The 22608-nt window shown below is 40.3% G+C and overlaps 1 protein-coding gene across 1 annotated transcript; it reads right to left on the bottom strand.

Annotated features, from left to right (window-relative positions):
• Positions 1–1200: 1200 nt before the first annotated feature.
• Positions 1201–21704, bottom strand: PLAC9 (placenta associated 9). Its single transcript, XM_042456993.1, has 5 exons — positions 21687–21704; positions 21395–21539; positions 5097–5197; positions 3898–4018; positions 1201–3139 (listed from the first exon to the last, which is right to left on the bottom strand). The coding sequence occupies exons 2-5, from the start codon at positions 21450–21452 to the stop codon at positions 3129–3131; spliced, it is 291 nt and encodes a 96-aa protein (XP_042312927.1). The 5' UTR covers positions 21453–21539; positions 21687–21704; the 3' UTR covers positions 1201–3128.
• Between the last annotated feature and the right edge of the window lie 904 nt (positions 21705–22608).

Raw genomic sequence — 22608 nt, forward strand, 5'->3', positions numbered from 1 at the left:
GATAGCTCCTCACTTCTGTCCATCCCATTGCTGGTGGAGAATATAGCAATAGTAAGTACACTTCTATACCGCTTATCAGTGCTCTTAAGCACTCCCTAAGGAGTTTTACAGTGTTGCTAATTGCCCCCAACAAGCTGGGTACTCATTTTAGTAACCATGAAAGGATGCACGGCTGAGTTGACCCCGAGCCCCTGGGTGGTATTGAACTCACAACCTTGTGGTTTGTGAGTGAGTGGCTGCAGTACAGGCATTTAACTACTGTGCCACTAGAGAATGGGGGAACTGGAGAATTATTTGGGTATGTTCCTATAATCAGAAGCAGGTAACATCTTCTGCCAAGATGTGCTGGGATCACTTGGAGGTCTGAACAGTTAATGTTATTGGTCTGTGGCTACCTATGGAGACATAGCCAGATGTTTCTCCAATTCCTGTCTCTCCCAGCAGTAAAATGTCTATCGGGGACAGAGTTTCGTAGTAAAATACTGGGTCCTGAGGGGACTTTGGACATTGCAGAAGGCGATAACATCTTCTGCAACAAGCAGAAAAAATACACATGGAAGTGTGTGGTAGACTTACTCTTTTCTATGCCATTAATAGGATACCAGCCAAGGAATAAATAGGTAAGAATATATTTTTGAAATGGTCATCACTGGTCTACCAGTGATTATTGTTCCAGCATTGTCCAGACTTGGCTGTTTTGGAAAGTTTCAAACCACAGGTGGCCACCGTTTGGGGGATGTGGGGATAAGTTAAGCCACAAACAATGGAAGAAAATAGCATTTCAGTGTGTTGCTATAGTACATCCCTCTGTGTCCTACTCCTACATTTTAACATAGATTTCAGTTTTAGAAAATTCTGCATAGACCAGTTTCCTGGTTGTTAAGGGACCAGATGGATGCCTCTGAGAAGCCCAACCAACAGCAACGAAGGGGAAAACAAGAGTCTCATGTAGGTCTGGTCTCATGGTATAGCCAGACTCTCCAGCACTTTTAAGAGTGCCACTGCTATGTTTCTTATAACATTAACTCCCTGTGTTTCAATGGCAGGCTGCTAAAACAGTATTCTGTTTCTCATGTCCAAAGACTGTTTCAGCCTAGCAAGGACAACATTCCCCCCCTCCATAGGATGAATAATTTTGCATCAACTGTATTCATGTTACGTTCACACTCCTTTCACTGTCCTAAAGCAAAGGAATGTCACTTCAAGAACCGACTAATATATTAGTGCAACATATAACAATAAATACAATGTGCAGTGGTATCCAAATCATGTAGCATTCAGGTAAACAATAACTGGCAGCAAAATATACTAGAAACCACCAACAATGTATCTGTAGCATGATCATTTCCAAATTAAATGTAACTAACAAAGTGATATTTGGAATAGTAAAAGTACAGTCAAGTGGTATACACAATGTGCACCATATTAAATGTCCAAATGGAGCATGCTAATTGAATGATGATAAGAGATCAAAAACAGAATTGATGCTATCACTTCGGAAAATATGCAGTTGTTTCAACAGAATCTTCCGTCAGTTCTTACATGCATTTCTTCAGTCAAACTTGCCATGTATGATTGATACAGCCGCCTTAATGTGAAAATCTGCAATTCATACAGCACCCTAATTCCTATCACTAAAAAAAATGATAGAAAGAATTATAGAGTTTATAAATGACATAATAAAACCAAAAAAGTGATCATTCTTTTGCTTTAGGACAATGATCTTAGCTAAGAGACCTTCCTGCCCATCCATGTAACATTATACATTCAGACACAAGGTGTACAGTGCAGATGGCATCAAGTACTCCACTGTCTTGGTCTGTATGTACGTTGTTGCATATGTGTACTGTTGGCTGTGCCTGGAGAAAGGCTTCCATGTTTAAGATGCCTTTTTAAGGATATCTTGGCAGTTCACTACAATAGCTGTTGGTGTATCTTTCTCCCACAAGTCTGTATAGTTACCATCCTCCCACTCATATTCTTCAACAACTGGTGCTGATGAACCTGACCAGAGTGAATACAAAGTTTTCATTCCAGTTGGGTGCAGGGGTTTATCTGCCATTGCCTCCTCCCTCCTTGGTAGTTCTGTTTGGAATAGAGCCTGCCCTCTGCCCTCAGTTTAGGGCTTCAGTGGTATTTTTATGTGTTAATAAACATTTTTGTCATTGTTGGTGTAACATTTCATGACCTGTTACAAATTCGGGGGTGGTTAGTATGGGGCTGGGATCTTGGACTTCGTTTCAAGTGCCCTGTAAAGTGCACTTGGAGGCTCTGATCCCTCCTACTCCTCCTCCCAAACTTTTTATATGTAACATTTACCCAGGTGTTGAATTAAACATTGAATCTATCTAAAAACGAATTTGAATGATCTTATTTCCTTATAAAATATTAAAGCATGAATATACGCAAATGTGCAAATGAAATTATGCACACTAAATAAATTAAATATTTTTATTCATGTACTGCTTTGAATGGGGAGGTTTGCAATATTCACATGTAGCAGTAAAGGGAGGTCTCAAGAGTAAAAGGTGTGAGTACTACTAGCCCAGATGTTTCTTGCCTCACTTCTCTTTCTGGCAAGTGGGACAGAATGGTGGTTCATGGATCAACAGGTGGGTTGGTCAGTGCCCAGATCTGAATCTGTGCATTTGTCAATCTGCTTTAATCAATAAATAGTTGTGGATTTTTCCAAAATCATCTTGTGTGCTTTGTTGTGGAGTGGACTTGCCCCTGGACATGCAAAATATGACTCTCTAGCCAAGAGCTGGTTTTCCAGTCACAGTGGAAAACCTATATTGTGGTTTCTTTAACTACTTTTCCTTTTTCCTGTGCCATCCTAAGGCTGCTAACACATTTGAAAAAAAGTTATTTTGGCTTTCTAGAATGACACCTGCCAATATTGTGTGTCGTGTGTAAATACATGACAAAATCTTCATGAGGGCCAACATTAATTTTACCTTCATATTTTATATTTTGTATTGATCATGAAGAACTTGCTGTGAAGCACTGTCCATTTCAAGACTAAATACATGAGTTTGGCTTTAAAAATACAAAGTGCGAACAAGGTAAATTATTTAGATGGATGACACACAGGTTTGCAAGCGTGCTTCTCATCCATCTTCTTGAGTTCAGCTGGGATCTAAAGAGGAAAAGAGAGGGGAAACTGTGGTGAGAAGACACCAAAACATTTTTCCATGAGAAGTCAACAGTGGTCACTAACAAAACTGGATGGTAACATTGCATTTGGTGTTGTCCTTCTACTAAATGCAAACGAGACAGATGATTTTCACCTCCTCCTGTGCGGTTTTCTCTAATCCTCCAGAGCACTTCAGCAGAGGGCAAGGTTCAGGGCAGTTAAAAATAGCCAGAACTTTGTTGGGGTTTTATGTATGCATAAATACCATACAGTGCTACATAATGAATGTCAGCCGATCCCCCCTCCCCCCAAAAATATCAGCTGCTGCAATTGGGTCTGGTCCTGTCAATCAGGAAACAGCTGACTGATGTTCCCACCCCGTGCGACAAGCACATGCCTAGTATGTGTAATTGAAGGTGCGGGAGGATTCTGCCAAACTTTTAGCCCAGGTAAAGAGGGTTCCTAACTGGAGTTGTGCAAAGACATACGTACGACTATTTTGTGGGACTGTAGAAAGACCATGATGAAGACATGATGAGGCGTTGTGTTAAAAATGGATTTGATGGAATGTTGAACTTGTAGGGTTAATCCAGCAGTGGAAACTTTGGGCTCTTCTGATGTTTTGGCTTATAACTCCCATCAGCCCACAGTGCATGGGTACTGGAAAAGGAGTGGGAATTGTAGGCCAAAACATCTACCAGGCCAAAGATTTCCTACTCCCGACTCATATAATAGATGTGAGGTCTCTGCATGATTCATACCTTCAAAGAGATCCACCAGGGGAGTTCCCCGCGCAAGGGGAACAGCCCATGCTGTTTCACTGATAGTATTCAGCAATGATTTGACTTCAGAGTCCAGGTGGTCAACTGTTTTTTCTACCTGCTAATGTGAGGAGAGAGAGAGAAATTCTGGTGGTAAAAATACAGCAATCCACATTCAAGAGTTGATCTCTTCATAACAACAGAGTTAGAAAATAGCACATAAAGCCAAACCCCATACACACAACCAATTGTCTATGGTAAACAGGATCCACCATTAATAGCAATAGGAGCCCTGGTGGCGCAGTGGTTAAATGCCTGTACTGCAGCCATTCACTCAAAACCACAAGGTTGCGAGTTCAAGACCAGCAAAAGGGCCCAAGCTCAACTCAGGCTTGCATCCTTCCGAGGTTGCTAAAATGAATACCCAGACTGTTGGGGGCAAATTAGCTTACTTGCTATTCACCGCTATGATCTTTGGAATAGCGGTATATAATTAAAACATATTATTATTATTATTATTATTATTATTATTATTATTATTATTATTATTATTATTTCTATACCGCTTGTCAGTGCACCTGCTGTTGGACCTAATGGTCTTATGGGGTCCATTTAAACAGCCATACACATTACAGTATTTCCCCTTTTTTCCTCCCCCAAACTTTTGTACCACCATTTCACTCTTCACAAATGTTACGTTCCTGACATTTCAAAACAAAGACATATGAAATACCATTTGCTTGCCCTGGATTTAAAAAAAGGGGGGGGTGGAAAGGGGGAGGAAACAGACTTTGAGCATATGAAGTCTGCCTTTGAAACCCAAATCATGGCACCATCATGGCTCCACTGAGTTTGCTTGTGCTGGGCTGATGCAAAACACATTTGCATGGAAATAAGCATCATTTTGCCATAAAAATGATTACACACATATACTGTACATTGAGCTCAGTGACAAATGACAAGTTGTGTAAAATGTTGGGTTAGGATTTATGATCTTGTGCTGCCCTCTTGTGGGCAAGGGCATTGAACATTTTCCAGAGATGGAATTCTGTTGAGACATTAACAATAAAATGTCGTTTAACATTATGAAAATATGCCATAGTCCTCAAACAGGGCAGGGGAGAAAGGGCGAGTAGCAAAGAAATGTAAAGGCCTGCAAGAGTAAACATGGCCTCATTATTCTAATGTATCCTTCTTACCTCCTGGATAGTATCTAACCGTCTATGAATTGTATTGTGATCATCACACCAGTCACTTTGTTCTGAAATTGTCTCGCGATCTGTGACAGGATCTGCAGCAACTGTAGGGGAAAACAAGCAATATTGATGTTTTGCATAGGATTTTTTTTTTTGATAACAATGGGCTACAATTTGTGGATACTGTATATCCCAATTCAGCTTTTTTCCCCTCTTTCAAATCTTCTTTTGAATTTTTAAAAAAATAAAATATATTCATAAATTCCAAAACATTAACAGAGTTAAAAACAGAGACAGTGGTTTCTTGGTGCACTACATATTAATGTGTGTGTATTTTCATTAACGTTACATTTAGAACAATAGAATTTTCTCCTGAAGACTTTCCCACAATCATGGAAATGGCTGTTGTGTGTAGGCATAATTTTTTGTTTTCATATCTGAGGACTAAAAAACTCAAGACTTGTGAAGCCTTCTTACCACAGTACTGATTTACATCTTAGTATATCCCATCCCTGATTTCACCTCCAAAACTATTCAGATCTTCTAAGACAGGGGTAGGCAACCTGCGGCCCGCGGGCCGGATGCGGCCCAGCGAGGCCTTGGGACTGGCCCCAGCCCGGTCCTGCCGCCGATTGCCGCCGGGGCCTTTGGGAGGCAATTGTCTATAGAAGCCTCAGAAACATGCATTTATATTAAAATTTTTTTTAAAATCAGCAAATTTTTTCGCATGTCCTCCATTTTTTAAAAAAAGTGTCTGCCATTTGAAAATTTTGTCCTACATTTGTCCTGGTTTATTTATACATTTAATTTTTTAAAAAATTATTTAATTATTTATTTTTTGGCTTCGGCCCCCCAGTTGTCTGAGGGACAGCAACCCGGCCCCCGGCTCAAAAAGATTGCCTACCCCTGTTCTAAGATGTGTTTATTTCAAGTCACCAGTAAACTATGTTTCTTTCACATTACTGATCTAACTCCCGTAAGTTTATTCAAAATTTAATATTATTATTATTATTATTATTATTATTATTATTATTAAACTTTATTTCTAGAGCGTTGTAATTATACACAGCGCTGTACAAAGTCGGTAAAATTAAGGAGTATATAAAAGCCTGCCCAATAATATTTTAATCTTACTAAAAGGGTGCTGTTTTGTTTTAATCACACTGTTTTTCTTTTCTTTTTTTAATTTCTTTATTACAATTAAAAACGAACAAATACACATGACAAAATAAAAAAAACAAAAAACAAATAAACATTTAAATTTACAATTACATACCATTATATACCATTAACCATACAACATATAATACATTTACTACATTAGATATTCCACCAACTCATTTAGTCTGATAAACATACCACATAAAACTAAACTCTCTACAAGGCTATTACTACTCTTATCACTCTTCCTATCCCACCTTCCTTTACATTTGGAAATATCTAAACTATAAGCTAAAAGTTTATTCCTCTTATTTCAAACAAAAAAGAAAAAAAAATTCACATGGATAATCATCTTGGTGCTCATCTCCATTACGAAGCCAAAGAGCCAGCATTGTCAAAGATGACTCTGTGACCATGTGGCCAGCATGACTGGATGAGACACTGTTACCTTCCCACCAAAGAGATTCCTATTTATCTACTTGCACTTTTACATGCTTTTGAACTGCTAGGTTGCCAGAAGCTGGGACTAGTGACAGGAGCTCACTCCGTCCTGCAGCAGTTGGGCCTCGAACTGCTGACCAGCCAATCTTGCAATCATTACGTTTAACCCCTGAGTCACCACATCCCACTGAAGGCACAAAACAACAAGCTAATATTGTTTTAGTATTGAACTTTTCTATGTGTTTAGATCTTTTGTACTTTCATATTTGTTCAGCAATTTTGTACTTATTTTAATTTGCAAGGGGTTTCAAGACTCAGTTTTGCTGAACAGTCAGGGTATCATCATCATCACCATCAGTCCCTATTAAGCCTGAACTATGTTTACTCAGGACTTAGATGCTGGGACTCACAGAACCTAACATGGCCAGTCCAAGATAATGGTGCTCCCAACTAACAGAGAGTGCAATTTGTGGCTGGGGCACAACCAGTGTACTGCTTGGCTTCCTGACTTCTTCCCAAATGTCTTTGCATTTCCATGAGCTTTGAAGAAAAGGATAAGAGAGTTGATGAAACAAAAACTAACATGTGTCTCAGGGAACATAAATGGAAGAAACTATGCCTAAATCTGCTCCCTGCCTATTTAAGCCAGCAGCTAGGCTCCCAGGCTCAGTTTGGTTTTGGATATTTTGTTGTCTGAGGTGTTAGACAAGATGATGCTTCTTCCATATTCCACGCACAGAAATGACTAGAGGTGCATCCACACTGTAGAATAATGCAGTATAACTGTTATAGTTCTAGCCTACAGAATCCCAGGATTTGTATTTTTGTGAGGTACCAGCACACTTTACAAGGCTAAAGACCTTGTAAAACTACAAATTCCAGGATTCCATTGGAGGAGGAGGAGGAGGAGGATGTTATTAATATCCTGCCTTTCTTCTGGTATAGAGACTCAAGGTGCCTAACAAGGATGAAGCTAAAGCAGTTAAAGTGTTATCAAACTGCATTATTTCTACAGTATAGATGCACCCTGGGTTGACAGCTGAATCAGGATGATAGGATAATATCCTCTGCAGGATCTGAGGCAGCTGAATAGTTTCGAGACCACTGGGCAACAAATGTGGCACATTGCAGCTCTCTCTTCTTCCAGAGGGTTGGGGGCATCAGGAGGAATAGTTGCAGATCTGCTGTCCCTTCCCAACATCTGTTGCCTGGCAGGGCTAAGCGAAATACTTTTAGTGGTATTTGTTTATATCACGTTATTTATTTTGTCCTTAGCATTGTTTTTCTTTAAGGGAATCTGTCTCCTCATAAAGGCAACACAAGCTGCCTTTTCAAAAGACTTTCCGGGAAGAAAAACAAGATGTGATTAAAGAGCAAGAACACAAGGATCTCAAATGTTTGGCCAGCTAAAAGCCCCAAAAGGCTGAGTGTACATCCCCCATCCATTTCAGAAAGAAGCCAACCCAAACTATGTGGAACTTTCTTGTCTCAAAGTCAGGGAATTTGGATTGAAAGGAAGTGTAAAAATATCCCACCGCCGGTGGTGCTTTGCAACCTATTTTGTAGCTTGGAGGGGAAGAGGTAAAAAAAAAAGAGAGCAAAAATATCAATAATGTCCTCCTTACACAGGTCACAGTCAAGATGTTAATCCAGAAAGAATACCAGTGGTGGTTATTTACAAATGTTTCTAGTTTAAACAATGCAGATTGTCAGTTTATAAAGAGGTTTGAAACAAAATGTTGCAGTGCCCAACATCTGTGGGCTGTGGCATTCCCCTGTGTCCTTTTAAAGCACTGAAGAGATGGTGTGAGTGTGATGAGGCTCATTGAGATGAAAAAGGAGAGTCCCTAGGTTTTTTTTAATTAAATTTAAAATTTATTGTTTTAAATTTTTTAAATAGATCTAAATTTTAAAAACAGGGTTTTATGGTATGTAATTCTGAAGACCGGGTTTCAAATCCCTGCTTGGCCATGGAAACCCACTGTGTAACTTTAGACAAGTCACACTCTTTCAGCCTCAGAGGAAAACAACTCTAACCATGGGGCTCAACAGGCACCTCAGTGCTGCCCCTTTGAGCCCCAGATGGAGACCACAGAAACCAGATGCAGTGGCCTCCAGAAGGACCAAAAAGAACCTGCTTTCCAATGGGTTCTTTTTGTGTCCCAGAAGGGGTGCCATAGGTGCACTCATGCACCATGATAATGCCCCTTCTGCAGAGGACCATTTGGGTGCAGTGTCACCATTGCATCCTCATGGTGCACCCCATGTGGATGGGTGCGTGCCACAATGGCACACAGGCAGTGGAACAAAGGCTTGGAGCATGTGAATGCTCAGCCCTACCGCAGCCCAAGTAAGTGGCCAGGCTGGCACAAAGTGCCGGTCTGCACTGCCTCCAACTCCTGATGAGAAAACCGCGTTATAGGTTTGCCTTAGGATCATCATCTGTCAGAAACAACTTGAAGGCTCACAAAACCAACAACAACAATTGTTTTCTTATCCTGCCCTATTACACATACTTCTTGCCTTGTTTCATGCTGCAGTTGCTGTCCTATTACAAACGGGTGTGAAAATGTGTTATATAACTATGCTACATGACTGCAACAAAAAAGTGGTGTTTTGTACTTGGGAAACTAGGTATTTCAAAACAAGTACCAATATAGTGAGGATAGACATAGTTTGGCCTTCTCACTACTTTTCTATATTTTGCTTCCACTTTTTAATATGAATGTTTTCTACACCCATCATCCTCTTACTGATTTGGTAATTGAATTCCCTACTGCCATGCAGGGAAACATGGTAGTCAAGAATAGTATTCCTTAATGCCTCCATACACATATACAAGGGCCTGTTACAGACTGCCAAAATAAAGCTGCTTCGGGTCTCTTTGGAGGTATGCTGTTTAAATGATGCATGCATCCTAATAATCCGGAAGCTGCACCAAAGCTGCCCTCCAGTGCTTAGGAATGGAGTGTGGCTTTGGCGCGACCTCCGGACTCTTAGGACCCATGCATCATTTAAATAGTATACCTCCAAAGAGACCCGAAGCAGCTTTATTTGGGCAGTCTGTAACAGGCCCTCGTGTGTATGTTGTAAGTGTATACCTACATATGTGCATGTGCATATCTTTGTGCACACACACAGAGAGAAATAAATACCTATATTTTCTATGCATGCTTGCTAGGCACATTTACTTAGGTGTAAGAAGGGGATAGGAAGAGTATCAATTCATCTGAGATGTGGTGCTGGAGAAGAATACTGAGGATATTGTGGATGGCCAAGAAGACAAATAAATCTCCTTAAATGCCAAGATGATCAAATTGAGGCTGATGTACTTTGGCCACATCATGAGAAGTCATAGCTCATTGGAAAAGACAATAATATTAGGAAAGGTAGAGGGAAGCAAAAAGAGAGGGAGAGTACAGGCCACATGGCTAAACTCAATCAGAGTTGTCATGGGCATGGATTTGCAGGAACTAAGCAGAGCAGTGGAGAATAAGGGATCTTGGAGATATCTCATCTACAGGATCGTCATGAGTCAGGGCAGCTAACAACAACAAGACGCATTTAACTGAGGGTGCATCTACTCTGTAGAAATAATGCAGTTTGACACCACCTTAGGTTCTGTAGCACCATCCTACAAAGTCCTGGGATTTATAGTTTTACAAAGTATTTAGCCTTCTCTGCCAAAGAGTGCTGGTGCCTCACAAAAATACAAACCCAGGATTCTGGAAGATAGAGCCATGGCAGTTAAACTCATGTCAAATTGCAACATTTGCACTGGGCAAATGCACCTTGGCAGGGCATATATCTGACATACAGTTGTAATGGCTACACCACAGCTGGGAATCTGCATGTTGCTGCACAGCAACCCCCTGCTTTTTCCTTATCACTGGCTATGCTGGCTAGGGCTGCTGGGAGTTACAGGATCCATGAAATTCCCTGAACTATACCATGAGTGCAGTGCTAGCAAACAATCCAGCCTCTCTTTTAAACAGTGACATTTGGCTCTTGCTGTAGTTTATGTGGTGGTTTATGATCTGGCAGAGGATCCAGTGCAAACTTAAGCATATTTACTCACTGAGTTCAACAGACCTTAACCCCTAGCAAAACATCTTTTGGACTGTAGCTTTTAAAAAAGTAACCATCTTAAATTTATCAATACTTTTCCTTGAAAATGGAGACTGGGTAGAAGATAGAAGATTAGGCAACAACAACCTGTCTTGGATAACATTTCTCCTTTTCAAGGGTATTCTTGTCTGTCTGTCTTATCATCTTAACAATTATATGAAGTAGATTAGGGCTGAGAGAGTGTCACTGGCCCAGGGACAATCAGTGAACGTTTACAAGGAGTGAGCCTATATCTCCCACGCAACTCTAACCACTATATACTATACATTTTGAATCATTTGTTCAACAATGGAGGTGGATGAGGTAAAAGGTAGATAGCATCCTTGACTGAGGTCCCATAATAATTAATGTAAGTTTATTATAATTAAAATTGAACCTTTCTAGCTCTGTGATATAAAACCACATAAAGCCTGTGCAACCAGAATAATTGGTTCCATATGTGATACCATCATCTGCTTGTTATTTCTTGGGCCACTGAGTACATAAAGAGAATTTAACTTCTTGCTGTATGCAATATACTCTCGCAGCCTCAATTTTACTATTTTTATTGAAATACTTCTGCTCTTCATTATGCTGATAAAACACTACCAAGTTTACGATCCTGGGTTTTTTTTTTTCATGCATCGTATAAGACGGATCAGGGAAACATAATTCTAGAAGATAAAAGGCTGGGAGTTTCCATGGAGAATGAAGTAATTGTGTGACTATGACCAATAAATCCCCACAAACATTTTTTTTAGTGTGAAAGCTAATAGGCCAGTTCCAATAGAAAATTCCCAGCTTTGTGTTTTATGAAATTGGAAACAAACATCAGACAAACATTTTTACTCATCCTTTCTCACCTCACAAACTACAAGGATCAATGCACCAAAGTCAGCATGCTAAGGAGGAGTGCAAAGTCTCAATGCTTGTTTCTTGCCTCATAAAAGTGTTGTATGAAGTTGGAAATGTTATGTCCAAACTGGCACACTATCTAGATTTTGGCACAAGCTTCTACCTGATCAATCAATACTCCATGTCAAAGTCTGCTGATATCTTACTGAAAGGAACTGGGATGATGGCTTCTTTAATGCAAATTTAACTTGCTCTGTATTTATTCTCCCTTCAGAGAAAATGTCATATGTCTCAAACTGCAAGCCAGTGTGGTGTAGTGGTTTCAGCGCTGGACAAATTTTGGAGACCAGAGTTTGAATCCCAGCTCAGCCATATAAACCCACAGGATGACATTGTGCAAATCACACTCTCTCACCCTCTGAACAAATCTTTCCAAGAAAACCCCATGATAGTTTCACCTTAGGGTTGCCATAAGTTGGAAACAATTTGAAGGCACACAACAATGACAACCAAAGTCTCAAACTGGGAGTTGGGTTGGGGACCTCCTTCTAGAATGGGGTGTTGGGAAGATGGCACCTCAACCAGCTCTACAACCATTTCAGATTTTTACACCACACAATTATAGCTCTGTGATTCCACTTTAATTGCCATAGCTACATCCTATGGAATTCTGGGCCTGATTCCCACTATCTTTTAAACCGGATCGCAAATCAGTTTGAACTGGTTCAAATGACCCTGGTTCCCACTTGAACCGAATTGCTGAAGCATTTCAGTGAGGGGGGGGACATGCGATAGACCCATTTGACCCACGTCTTTTTGACACTGATTTTTTCTGCATCTTTTTGGATAAATCAATTCAGCACAAGTGTTAACCAGATGCGGGTCAGAATAGATTTAAATTTGTCTTTCGAGCAGGTCCATTTTGAATCGATTCATTTTTGAATGTGAATCACAAGTGGGTTATTTTACAGGGTAAAATGCAATCGGGGCAAATGTAGTGTGAACCATGTTCCACTGTCAAATCGATACATGAATTTGGATTGCAAAGCAATTTATAAGTGGGAATGAGGCCCTGCCTTGTTCCCATTACATTTTTACAACTATGCTGAGATGCTATGAGCTAAGTGGCTTATCAAGGAGTAGTGGGTACTATGCAGCCCTCCAAATGATGTTGCACAGTAACGCCTCTAGTTCCCCACCATTGTCTAGGAGAATTCTGGGAGATGCAATCCAACAATGTATCAAGGGAGACACAATTCCTACCTTTGCTTTATAAGCAGCTTAGTAAATACATTCAACAAGTGACATTTCTCCCACCAATTTAACTCTGTCTCAGGAAAAGATTCCTCTGCCACTTTTCTGCCACTTCAGTCTGCTACTAAACTAAAGGTACCGGAGCAGAGCTGGCAAAACTCCTCGCAATTGTGGGAAATGTGGTTTCTTCCTGTGCTCATAGAACTGTGTAAATCTGTTTCTTTGGTATATCTTCTATGCTTGCATGAGAGCTGGGCTCATGAAGCTACAGAGTAGGATTTTATCTGAACGAAAACAAAGATTCTTAGCAGTGGATAGCAGCCAAGGGTGGGGAACTGATGTCTAATAAGAAATCTGTGACTGCTAGGGAATTTAATTCTGCTGAGGTCATTCTCTCCAGGAAAGACTATTTCATGCACACATCCTACAAAAATAAATGAAAAAACAATTACTTTACAACCCCCACCACCACCACCCCCAAAACAGATATAAACCCAAACTGTGTTTCAGGGAACTATAGAGATGAGACAAATGTTAAGGGCTCCTCCTTTCTGTGCCCTGCAAAGGCCAGATAGGGACCATGGTATGCGGTTGCCATGGCTGAACTGCCTGAAACAGGGGTGGCTGCATGCTGCCCCTTCAGGGCTGCCTGTAGAGCCCCTTACTAAGTTAATAAACCCTTTTGGAGAGTTTTTGCAAGTTGCATCTTCAAATCAGTTAAACATTGCAAACTGTAGCAAGTTGCTGCTCTGCTACAAAAGCTGGAGATTAGTACAAAGCCCTGAAGCTGAGTCCACCAAGTCTGGAGAATCTGCCCAGAGATGAACCATGAAAATGAGAGGCCCAGGCCTAGGCCCTGAGATCTGACAGTCCAGAAGAAGAAGAAAACCCTAGATGCATCTCTCTTCCTTTACCAAGTCAAACACAAAATTCACAAAGCTGAGGAGATTTCTGCTTTCATGTTCTGTTCCACTCACAGTGTAATGTATTAATATAGTGTTTCAATGAGTCCATTAGTATTTTTCTTCCAGCAAAGATGATACAGGATTGTAGCCGCAGTTTTATTTGACAACTTCCCTGTCTAAAATATTGCTTCAAGGAAGAACTCACTTCTTTAATTCTCTGTCTGCTCTGGATGTGTTTAGAAAGTTAGTGTTTAGAAAGAAGATAAATCTGTATTCAGAAATATTCAACATAACTGTTTTTGAGAGGACTAAATGGCTTTCAATTGCTCTTCACTAAGTGATGGATTGCACTAATGTGTCTTATAATAATACTTAGCAGTTTATAGAGAATGTTTAGAGCACTTCACATATATTATTTTGTTGTAATCCTTCCAGCAAGCCTCTAAGATCTGAACTCCCTGAAGAGCTCTATTAATAATATCATTTATTTATAGCTTGCACTATGGAACTAAGTATTTTTCCAATCTGGCTGCACCTCCTCAAGAACAATTGAAACAGCCATTTAAAATAATTATTTGCCAATGGAAAAAAGCATAACTGCAAGAGCTAAAATCCAGCAATAACACAACAAGAGAATGCCCAGCCCTCCATCATAGAATGGATTACTATTGTGATTTCTCTTAATGAAAACCTGTCCCCCATCTAATAAAACCAGGACTTTCTGCATTCTGGTGAAGTTAGTTTAGGGATAAAATTCTGATTGGTTCCCATTATTAGAAAGCACAGAACACAAAGTGTAGAACAAGGCTTTATGGTTACACTGGGAATATAAACCTCTAACCTGGCTAAAAAAAATTTCAATAGGAAATTGTGCACTTTTAGGTGCACTCTTTTCCTCATTACAGGACTGTCCAGAACAATGAGGTCTCATTGATAACTGTAGCAAGAGAAACATTCTTCTTACTGTGAATACTACATTAAAACTGTACAACCTGTGCCTACCTCAACAATTTACAGAATACTTGCCATCTGTTTCTTTATTATTCTATGGAAAGAACACTATTACTGTATTTCTCAAGTACATCACTAGCATTATTCAGCTAGTAGTGGAGGTGTGCAATCGTCAGAGAGATATGGCAGCCATCAGAAATGATCCAACAAGCAGTTTTAAACATGCCTAAGAATCTGGATCTACACTGATTGGATTTGATGTTTGATTGCCTTTTCTTTGAAGAGAAATTGTTTCTTCGGTCTCAGACGCTGCTCTGGAAATTCCACTTTGGACTAAGCTAGAAGCAATGACAGCAGAGCAGTCCTTTCTAAAGCCAGGTCTGTTCCCAACCTATTTTAATACAAGAGGATGGCCAATATTCTATATCAGCAGCTCTGTTTATTGTTAAGTATACGTAACTAGGATCATAGAATTGGAAGAGACCACAAGGGCTATCCAGTCCAACCCCCTGCCATGCATAAATACACAATCAAAGCACTCCTGACATATAGCCATCCAACTTCTGTTTAAAGTCCTCCAAAGAAGAAGACTCCTCTCTGAGGCAACTTGCTCCACTATTAAATAACTCTTGCCATAAGAAAATTCTACCTAATGTTTAGGTGGAATCTCTTTTCCTGTAGCTTGAATCCATTGCTCAGAGTCCTAAATGATGGAGTAGCAAACAATAAGCTTGCTCTATCCTAAATATGACATCCCTTTAAATATTAAAACATGGCTATCATGTCACCTCTTAACCTTCTCTACTCTAAGCTAAACATACCCAACTCCCTAAACTGCTCCTCATAGGCCATGGTTTACAGACCTTTAACAATTTTGGCTGCCCTCCCCAGGACACACTCCAGCACGTCAACATCCTTTTTGAATTGTGGTGCCAGAATTGGACACAATATTCCAGCTGAGGTCTGATCAAAGCAAAATAGAGTAGTACTATTACTTCTCTTGCTCTAGACACTATACTCATATTGATGCAGCCTAGAATTATTTGGTTTCTTAGCTGCTGCATCACATTGCTGACTCATGTTCAGTCTGTGCTCCACTACGACTTCTAGATCCCTTTGGCAAGTACTGCCATAAAGCCAGGTGTCACCTTATCGATTTCTATGCATGTTACTTTTAATGCCCAAGTGCAGTATCCTACATTTCTCCCTGTTGAAATTCATTTTGTTAGCTTTGGCCCAGATGTCTAATCTGTTAAATTCATTTTGAATTCTGATCTTGCCCTCTGGAGTATTAGCTTCCCTTCCTAATTTAGTGTCATCTACAAATTTGATAAGCATGCCATCTATTCCATCATCCATGTCATTGAACAGCACTGGATCCAGGACAGAACCCTGTGGCACTCTGCTAGTAATTTCTTTTCCAGATGAGGAGAAGCCATTGTTAAGTTCCCTTTGGGTTTGGTCACTCAACCAGTTATAAATCCACCTAAGAGTCACATTGTCTAGCCCACATTTTACTTGCTTTTTTGCAAGGATATAATGGGGAACCTTGCCAAAGGCCTTGCTGAAATCAAGATGCACTACATCCACAGCATTCCCTTCATCTACCAAAAAAGAGAGATAAGATTAGTCTGGAATGACTTGTTTTGAGAAACCCATACAGACTGTTAGCATGGCATTCCTTTCTATGTGCTTACATATTGTCTATTTGATGATCTACTCTAGAATCTTTTCTGGTGTCAGGCTGACCATGCAGTAATTATTTGGGTCCTCTTTTTTCCTTTTTGGAAAATGAGGATGACATTTGCCCTCCTCCAGTCTACTGGGACCTCTCTTATTCTCCAGGAATTCTCAAAGATTACTGACAATGGTTCTGAGATTACTTCTGTCAGTTCTGTTACCTCACGATTTGTCCCATTCAACCCTCACTATTTAATATAAAATTAATAAGAGTTTGTACCCCGAGTCTGACCCCAATATGGACACCAGACCTGTGTACAAATGGCAAACCCAGTTAGAGCAGTAGCACTACCATTTCCTTCTTCCTTTTGCTATGGACCTTACCAGAACACCGAAAAATCCCATTTTATTGTTTTAATTGTTTTAACCTCTCTAGCATGCCTGATCTTGTTTTGTGCTTTAGCTTTTCTGACTTTCTCTCTACACAAGCTGGCTATTTGTTTGAATTCTTCTTTGGAGATTTCCCCCTTTTTCCATTTCGTGTACATGCCCCTTTTCACTCTTAGCTCAGTTGAAAGTTCTTTAGACATCCATCCTGATTTCTTTAGTCGCCTCCTATTTCTCCCCCCCCCCCCCGGTTCTGAAATTGTGTTTTCAATTGCTTTGAAACTGCCCCTTCAATATGTCACTTTTAAGAAACTCCCATCCTTCATGAAAACTCTTCTTTATTAGAATTCCTGACCATGGAATTGCTGCTAGTCTTTCCCTAAGTTTAATGAAGTCAGCTTTCCTAAAGTCTAGAATGCGTATCTGACTATTCTTGGCTTCCCCTTTCCACTGTATAACAAACTTCAAGAGAACATGGTCACTCCCGCTTAAGGATCCTGCCACTTCCACATTATTAACCAGTTCATCACTGATAGTTAGGGACAGATTAAAAATGGCTGATCCCGTAGTTGCCTTTCCCACCTTCTGGACAATTAAATGGCCTGTAAGGCAAGCGAGAAATTTGCTGAACCTTAATTTTTTGGCAGAGTTTGACTTCCAACAAATATCAGGATAGTTGAAATCCCCCATGACTACTATATCTCTCGTTTCTGAATGTGTGGTCATCTGTTCTAGGAAGGCAACATCCAACTCCTCAGTTTGGCTTGAACATTTGTAGTAGACTCCCACACACACACACACATCTAAGTAACTGACTATGGCCCTATACAGACAGGCCAAAATAAAGCTGCTTCGGGTCACTTTGGAGGTATGCTGTTTAAATGATGAATGCGTCCTTAGAGGCCGGAAGCTGCACCAAAGCCACGATCCAGTCCTAAGGACTAGAGTGCAGCTTTGGCACAGCTTCCGGACTTAGTATGCATGCATCATTTAAACAGTATTCTTCCAAAATAACCCGAAGCAGCTTTATTTTGGCCTGTCTGTATGGGGCCTATGTAACCTCCTCTGGCTCACCTTCACCAACTCTGGCAGAAATGTTCCAATCATCTGCAGAATGGACTTCCTTCTTCCTATGCAGCTGATGCCCAGTGAAGAAGGTTGAAGAGGCAGTTATGATCATAGCTATGATGTCACATTCTTCACTAAGTAACAATTATGAATACAGAACATTCACAGATGAGTAAGTAGCTGATCTAGAATACTGGCTGATGTTCTGTTCTATCTGCATGCACCATAACTTAAAAACTATGACGTCTATATACCTGAAACTCAGTGTGCACATGAACAGAGAATGACTCTTAGATGGGAGTTATTTGGTTTTTAAAACTGCATTGAAATAGTTACAGATTTTCTAAAATTAGGCTCAGATGCCTATCAAAATGGAGACTGTAGTTAAAACAACAACACCAGAAGACGAGGACTTGGAAGGGCAGCTATGAAGTAATTAGGTAAGATCTTTATATGTAAAGACAGATAATTAAATATCTAAGTCCAAATTAACCCTGCCATAGTATTTCTGTTTTCCATATATGGTTATGAAAAGTTGGACAGTGAAGAAAAATGAGAGGAAAAATATCAACTCATTTGAAATGTGGTGCTGGAGGAGAATTTTATGGATACTATGAACTACCAAAAATGGGTCTGACAGCAAATCAAGTCTGAACTCCCAAAGAGAAGTCAAAATTACTAAACTGGTCTTATTGTCTTCATGATACAAAATGACTCAAAGAAAGACCGTATGGCAGGTGGGCCTTGAGAGAGAAAGTGACAATCCTGGGTTTGTAAGCCCTTAGCAGTGCAGCTGATGACAGGGTTTCTTGGGGGTTTCTCATTCATAGCGTCACATAAGTCAAAGCCAACCCGACAACAAAGAACAAAATTAATTAATTGCATTAATTACAATTAATTAATATCCGTGTGTTTAAAATACATTATATTTAAAATTACTTTGTCCATGTTGGCCTATCTGTCAGCTTATCTAATCCTGGCTGGGGAACTGGGCAGAGCCCTGTTATGAAGCCTGTGTTGTTACGTACATATATCAGATCTGGAACTGGGGCCGAGAGGACAGTTGCTGGAGGTGGGAATTTAGAAGTGAGCTGGGAATTTCCTGATGTATAGCTTATTCCTTTAAAACTTAACCAATGTACTTTTTAAAGAAATGGCTAGAGCTAATCACTAGAGGTAACTGAGAAGCAAGCAGGACGTAAGTACAACCTGCCAGATGTTGGGGGTGGGAGAGAAAAATGAAGTGCATATTACAAATAGTTGTATGTATTTCTAACTGCAGTTGTTAACTGGAGGCTTATGTGGCTGTTTCAGCTCACTGAAATCAATGGGAGGCTTTAAGAGGCAGTGTTTTTTGTTTGTTTGTTTGTTTGTTTGTTTTACCTTAGCCTGTATCCCTACTGTCCAAGAAACCAAACTTCTTAGGTTCCTAAACAGACAAAAGGGTATCAGATTTTGTTGTTATTGTAGTATTTCAGATGCAAATTCTTAAGCCATTTTTGGTTTTTTTGTGGATTTTTTGGGCTATGTGGCTATGTTCTAAAAGCATTCTTTGAAGATGCCAACCATAGATGCTGGCAAAAAGTCAGGAATAAACTCTTCTAGAACTTGGCCACATAGTCCAAAAAACCCACAAAAACTATGGATGCCGGCCATGAAAGCCTTCAGCTTCATATCTTAAGCCATTTGCTTAGTAATGTGTCTCTGTCAGTGCCTACCTATCCTTATAGCAAGGAATAACCACTTCTTTCTACAGCATGGAAGAGATGCATACAAAAACTCCCCTGACAGTGCCCCTCAAGTACACACTTGCTATGGGTTCCAAATAACTGGGCATCCCTGGACAAATGGTATTTTCAGTGTGCCCGCGTCATACGCGGGCACACTATACACGGCTTTCAGCATATGCTGAAAGCCATGTGGGAGCATGCGGGGTGCAAGGGGTGGCATGTCCCATTCATATTAATGAGGTGTGCGCCCGTGGCACATGTGCACCGCCGCGCCACCGCCACCGCATGCACAAGCCCCATTCACTTGAATAGGGCTTGAGCATGCGTGGTATTTGGCGTATGTGGGGGGTCCAGAACGGATCCCCGCATAAGCCAAGGGTGCCGTGTGTGTGTGTGTGTGTGTGTGTGTGTGTGATATAATGTGTTCACAAACTCACAAACTCTGTTCAGTGCAGAAAGAGATAACTATAGTAGGTGAGAGCTGGGATGTACCCAAAGAGAGAATGTGAGAGAAGCATGAAAGCCTATCCCATGTTAGAATATAAGCATCTGCAGATTTTCAACATAATCTAATTAAAATAGCAATAGCAAAAGCAAGTACTGTACATTTCTCTACTGCTTATCAATGAACTAGCAGTCCTTCAGTGGTTTACAATGTGTAATCCATTTGCCCCCAACAAGCTGTGTACCCCTTTTACCAACCTACGAAAGGATGGAAGGCTGAGTGGACCTTGGAGCACTGCCTGGGATCAAAGACACAACTTTGTGGCTGCAGTACTGGCATTTAACCACTCTGCCACCAGGCCTCCCTTATACCTAAAACAGCTTTGCGTCCCATTCCTGTCAGACAATTAAGTATTTGCAAAATATTGCCTATTGAAACAAACTAATAAATAAATAAATAAATAAATAAATAAGATATTTATGTGAATGCTGTACACCAGTGGCATCACTAGAGTTGGTGTCATTTAGTGTGGTAATTGATGCTGTCACCCCCATTGACCTCTTCCCCTACCACACCAGACAGAATCTTTTAGTAATGATCTTTAGACTACTGTTACTCATTAATCATAATTCCTGCATATCATTGCATGCCATGGGCACAGTTGTGACATAAAACAACTAGCAAAATTTAACGTGTACCTTTAAATTACAATATCATATGCACAGCCTCAGTGCATTTACATATGCCTAGTTTCATGTGGCTGAAATGGAAATTTGGTACAATGTCATGTTTTTAAAAATAAATAAATAAATATTTAAAAAAAATTTTTTTTAAAAAACTCTGGGATCTCTCCTTTCTCTTCCCACTGAGCTTCACCACACTCACATCATCTCTTCAGCATTTTAATGAGACACAGACAAATGCCACAGCCCATTTCTGTCAAAAAGGAGATATATGAGAAGTAGTGGTACCACCACCACCCTTTAAGGTGTCACCTGGAGTGGTCAGCACCCCCTGCACCCCTAGTAACACCATTGCTGTATCCACAAAGGTAGATTGGATGAAATAACCAACATGCCATCCTGTTTGTTGCAATTATTGGCAAAAGCTTAAGAGCATTAAGTGCAGCTCTATAAAACATATATAAATGTTATCTTAACAGAGTTCATGCATCCATACATATATTCTTCTGGAATTTCAAAAATTAAAGTAATCATCTGGCTTTTTCAGAGCAAAACCAATTGTGTTTTACATTCACTCTAGCCGACTTTTCCTTTAGAAGAAAATGCAGACCTTTGGGAGCTTTGAAACTCTTACCTAGTCCTCCTGGTCCATTCAACATGAACATAAAAAGCAGAGGCCAAATGTAAAGCATGGTTTCGGAATATCGCTTTAAAGGTGTTTCTCCTGGTCCAGCAGATGCAGAGAAATAAGCAGCCTCTCTCCCCAGCACACTGCCTCTCTGCAAGGGGAAGAAAAGACAGAAAGTTTGGATTGGCAGCTGGAGAATTGGGAGGAAACAGTCTCTGGCTCAGCCAAGTTTCTTAGCCAACCCTCTCATCCATCTCCTCTCCCCTCCCTTTCCCTCTCCATCCTAAACCAAACCAACCTTCAAATTCCACACAGGGTCCGCTTACCCAGGAAAGCTTATTTTAGGCCAAATCTGTTACAGTGAAGGGTGGTGGGGAGTTGCTATTTATTTATACTGTACATGAATGGAATGTGCCGAAAGAGCTCTACTGAATACATCCAAGTGGGGGAAGCACAGAGCAATAGACTTGCATTGCTCTCTGTATAGTTTTTAATCATGCTGTAGAGGAGAATGCCATGTGGTATACCTGCAGGGCTTGCTATTACTTGCTTATTTAAACATTTTAAAGTCCACACTATCCTGAATTCAATAATAGCAAAAATCCACCAAACAGTGATATCTTTATCACAGTTTTTAGTAATGTGCTCCAATATGATTTTAAATGCAGACAAGCACATGTGTTTTGTGTTCATTTTGGTAATGTGAGATTGATTCTTAACCCTTTAATAGAAGAACAAAACACTGGTTTATTGATCACCAGACATCTTAAACATAAAACATGCCACTTGCTTCATAAGTATTTCAATGTAACAACTTGTAATCAGAGAGCCACTGTGGTGCGGTAGTTCAAATGTTGCACTAGAACTCCAAGAGATTAGATTTAAAATCCCCATTAGCCCCGTGAATCCTATACTGTTTGACCCTGGGCCAGTCAGCCTTAAAAACAGCAGTGGCAAACATCCTCTAAATAACCTTTGCGAAGAAAATTCCATGATAGGATTGCCATAAATTGGAATAGCTTGAAGGCACACAACAAAAACAAACTTAGGCCCGTTAGAAACGGGTCTTAAAGTACGTGACGAGCACGTACTAGGGTTAGAAAGGGGTGTCCTTTCCGGATGCCCCTAACCCTAGTACGCGCTCTGTGCGTAGAAAACGGCAGCGGCCAAACGAGGCGGCGTGGTTGTGATGTATTGGGGCCACCCCAGGGTACCTAGTG

The sequence above is a fragment of the Sceloporus undulatus genome, chromosome 3 (genome assembly GCF_019175285.1).
Source record: "Sceloporus undulatus isolate JIND9_A2432 ecotype Alabama chromosome 3, SceUnd_v1.1, whole genome shotgun sequence".
NCBI lineage: Eukaryota > Metazoa > Chordata > Lepidosauria > Squamata > Phrynosomatidae > Sceloporus > Sceloporus undulatus.